The 4,238-nt window shown below is 44.0% G+C and overlaps 1 protein-coding gene across 1 annotated transcript in view; it reads right to left on the bottom strand.

Annotated features, from left to right (window-relative positions):
- The window catches only part of LOC104134211 (cytokine receptor common subunit beta-like), a 27,132-nt gene that overhangs the window by 10,125 nt on the left and 12,769 nt on the right, over positions 1–4,238 (bottom strand). The window contains exons 7-10 of the mRNA XM_035903176.1: positions 3,972–4,134; positions 2,550–2,679; positions 404–588; positions 9–82 (exon numbers count right to left, since the gene is read on the bottom strand). Of these exons, the coding sequence (XP_035759069.1) occupies positions 9–82; positions 404–588; positions 2,550–2,679; positions 3,972–4,035 (453 nt within the window). The 5' untranslated portion in view covers positions 4,036–4,134. The remainder of the gene's footprint in view (positions 1–8; positions 83–403; positions 589–2,549; positions 2,680–3,971; positions 4,135–4,238) is intronic.

The raw sequence follows: 4,238 nt of genomic DNA, 5'->3' as shown, positions 1-4,238 counted from the left end.
TTTTGAGGTGGGAGGGTCTGTACTGAGAGATTTTGAGTTGGGAGGGTCTGAACTGAGAGGTTTTTAGGTGGGAGGGTCTGAACTGGAATGTGAAGGTACAACCCATGAGAGGAGACAGTGAGGACAGGGACATGAACAGGGCAAGAAAATACCTAGGCAAGCTTCCCCATTTCCAGAGTATCTTATCCCTGCCCCACCAAGCAGCTCCTGCTTGAGACCCCCTTCCAGGTCCAGCTGTTCCCAGAGACTTGCCCTTTCCCCTCCCTGCCCCATCCTCTTGATGTGGAGGTCTTCGGTACTTCTAACAATGGAAGTGGAATTCACTTTGTGACTGAATGGCAAATACATTCTCAAAGCTCCCTGATATTCATTGGACAATGAGAATTTGGTATTTAATCCTTACCATTTTGAAAAAGATCAACATTTAGTTCTGCTTGAAGTGTCTTGTTAGGTTTGAAGCTGTAAATATAATCTACCCCCATGTCAAGACTCTCTGTAGTGGTGTGACAAAGCCAGTGCACATAGGAGTCTGGAGCCCCATGTAAGTCATTTTCTGTCTGGCGTTTGCAAAGCATCTTCTTGTTCTCCCTGTGTACAGAGAAAGTGATCCATGAAGATCTGATTTGGAGACCTATAGTCAATGCACAATTAAATGTCTGAAGCAAATTCCCTCTCATTCTCTTGTTATAACTTACTCAAGCACTGATATCCTCTTCTCACTGTACCTATTAGTCCTGTTATGCATCAGTTAATATGACAAACAATTTAACAGTAAGGCTTTTCATAGAATCATAGAGTCATTTGCTTGTATAAGACCTTTAAGATCATTGAGGCCAACCGTACCTGTCCACTACTAAACCATGTCTCTAAGCACCTCATCTACCCGTCTTTTAAATACCTCTAGGGATGGGGACTCGACCACTTTCCTGCGCAGCCCGTTCCAGTACCTCATAACACCTTCAGTGAAGAAATTTTTCCTAATGTCCAATCTAAACCTCCCCTCGCACAACTTGAGGCCATTTCCTCTTGTCCTACTACTTACTACTTGGGAGAAGAGACCAACACCCACCTCATTACAGCCTCCTGTCAGGCAGTTGTAGAGGCTGATGTCTCCCCTCAGCATCCTTTTCTGCAGGCTAAACAACTCCAGTGTCCTCAGCTGCTCCTCATACGATTTGTGTTTCAGACCCCTCACCAGCTTTGTTGACCTTCTCTGGACACTCTCCAGTGCCCCAATATCCTTCTTGTCATGAGGGTCCCAAAATTGAACACTGTATTTGAGGTGCAGCCTCACCAATGCTGAGTACAGCGGAAGTATCACTTGCCTACTCCCGCTGGCCACACTATTCCTGATAGGAGCCAGGATGCCTTTGGCCTTCTTGGCCACCTGGGCTCACTGCTGGCTCATATTTTGTTCTCCCTGTGTACAGAGAAAGTGATCCATGAAGATCTGATTTGGAGATCTACAGTCAATGCACAATTAAATGTCTGAAGCCAATTCCCTCTCATTCTTTTGTTATAATTTACTCAGGCACTGATATCCTCTTCTCACTGTACCTATTAGTCCTGTTATGCATCAGTTAATAGGACAAACATTTTTAACACTAGGATTTTTCTCAAATGCCTTCCCATTTCCAAGTTGTGCAGCAGAATGTTACAGTTTGGTACCAGCCTATTTTTGTTCTTTTTTAGCCTCATTCTATGTAATCTCATCTTTTTTATGTGAGAAACCATATGATGAAAAATAATGTAATGCAAATGCGCCTTTTACTCGGAGTGGAAGGCAGTAAAGTTTCTGATGATCCCTAGCTTCTTGAAGACATTCATGTTGCAGTCCCAGACAGACACTTTGAAAAAACACTCTCCAACCCAAATGTACTTCTGTAGCCTTAGTAGTTCTGTTCTGTCAAGGGACCTGATGTATTCATTAAAGACTTCATCCAGAATGTTAATCATCCTTTTAGATAGCCTTTCTCCAGGCCAAGGAGCATCATGAAAATTAGAAACAATATTTTAAACTAGTCAGGAGAGGGACAAGCTTTGTGTGCTTGCAGTAGCCTGAGCTGCTGGAGAGATGCGTTGCTTCTTTTTGTACTCTCTGGAATTTTGTTTGTGCTTATGGCTTCATGCCCAGTATATTACATTGTTCCAGTTCAGTTGAGAAATATTAAGTTGTGAATATCTAAGGCCAAATACTGTCTTCCAGGATAGGATGGAGTCTCCTAGCCAACTGTATGTCAGCAAGCATTATTCAGCACGATTGCTGTTTTTAAAAGTTGGGTATTAGCAAGGAAACCGGGGATGTGCCTGAAGTATGGGTGGGACTGACCACACCTGTGCGTACGTACCCATAAACAAAAGAGTCAGCCCAAGGCTTGTGAAGTCCTGGAGGTATTTCTATCTACTCACCAGCATTACCTTACAATTTGGGATTTAGGCAACTATTCTTCATCTATGAGCTGACCTTGTTTCATAATTGGTCAGGACTCCAAGTTGTGGACAAGTTCCCTTTGGACTTTTATCCACCACTGCACATTTCAGGTACTTACATTGTAGCATTATCCCTTCGGTAAAGACTCATACCAACGAGGGCATGAGCTTCTGAATGCTCCATCCATGTGCAGGTCACCTGTGAGTTGTAGTCATTGTAGCAGCTCAGGCTCTTCATAGAGGTACTCTCTGAGAAAGGAATTCAGGCAAAAAAAAGAGGCAGTTATTAAAAATGTAAACAGTGAAAGCAGGAGGCACGGTGATTCTGATGGCAGCATGGGAAAGGCACTGAGAACAGCACACTCCTCATGGCATCAAAAAATGACTCCTGGTGAAACTAGGAAGAGCTGTGGCCATTCTGCACATCTCCACAAAATGCAATGTCCAAACCAAGCTACAGATTACAGCAATGAAGTGAGACCTCTGTGCCTGGGAGGCACATAATTCTAGCCAAGGTATCACTTTTCAAACACTGATTGTTTCCAGGGATTAGTAGATACCATGGTCAGCAGGCATATGGGGATCATTTTGTCTTTGTACGAGAGGAGACCTTACTTTGGTCTTCTGCCAAAAACCAGTACAAAGTTCAATGGTGGCATTCCGTGCATAACCAGAAAATGGAGCATCCTACATAGAAAGGGATCGTCTGAAAGTAAGGCTAAGGCTTGGAATGCCAAGAGACCAGCCTGACCTACACTGTAACACATTTTCCCTCAGAGATCTCAAAGGCAGATGTCCTGCAACTGAGACTGGGCCAGGCAGCAAAACTCCCCAAGCTACGCAGAAATCGGGCATTGGCATCTGTCTTGAAAAAGGGAGATGTCCATGAGGCACACCTTCCAACACCACTTTTATTCTGATCTCTTTAGGATGGGTACAGGCTTAGTCTTGATGCAGACATGGTGCACTGGGTGACCCACGGAGATACTTCCCATTCCCAGCTCTACTAAATCAAATGGGAAGGGAAGGGAAGGGAAGGGAAGGGAAGGGAAGGGGAGGGGAGGGAAGGGAAAGAATATGGCAGATGGTCTCTTTATCTGTCAGCAGTTCCACAAGAAGAAAATCAGGTCATCTGGATGTTGCTGTTGGTAGACCCCCATACACACACACACACACGTCTTGTACCTGTCCACCTTTCTCTATTCCTGTACACTGCCATGTGAGTCACACAGCCCTTCATTTTCCGATAGTTGCACTAACTCTTGGTATCTATGCCTCCTTCCTATTCACTCATTAACCACTCATCCATTTGTCCAGTATTTCACCTGTCCATACCAGCAACCTACAAGTGGTTTGTCTGCACACGCATCTGCTACACACTGGTTTTGACCAAGATGCCTGTTCTCCTACAGCCTAGGAGGCAGTGGCAGAAGGAAGCAGAAAAGCAAGCAGAAAATGAGGAAGAGCATTAGATGAAAGGAGACACATACAAAAAGAAAGGCAACCATGGAAGGATAAAAGAGACTAAATTTAACACTCACCTCGAATGGCTTGGACACGGAAGACCAAATACAGATTCAGCAGAAGGATGAACTTCTCCTTCATGATCCTACTGTCCTTCGCACACAAGTTTGTTCCTAATTCAGAGGATAATTGTTTTCATTGCCCACTGGTTACTCTCTTGTTCTGCTTGTTGCAGAGCCTCTTGTTTTCATTTCACAGAAAGAGAAGTAAAATTGAATTAGGGAACTTCTTTAGGCTTTGTGTTGGAGTGACGTTCAGAAAGAACTTCTACCAAGTATTTATTG

The sequence above is a fragment of the Egretta garzetta genome, unplaced genomic scaffold, assembly GCF_000687185.1.
Source record: "Egretta garzetta isolate BGI_Z169 unplaced genomic scaffold, ASM68718v1 scaffold51, whole genome shotgun sequence".
Taxonomy (NCBI): Eukaryota; Metazoa; Chordata; class Aves; order Pelecaniformes; family Ardeidae; genus Egretta; species Egretta garzetta.
This window is presented reverse-complemented; position numbering and strand designations above follow the sequence as displayed.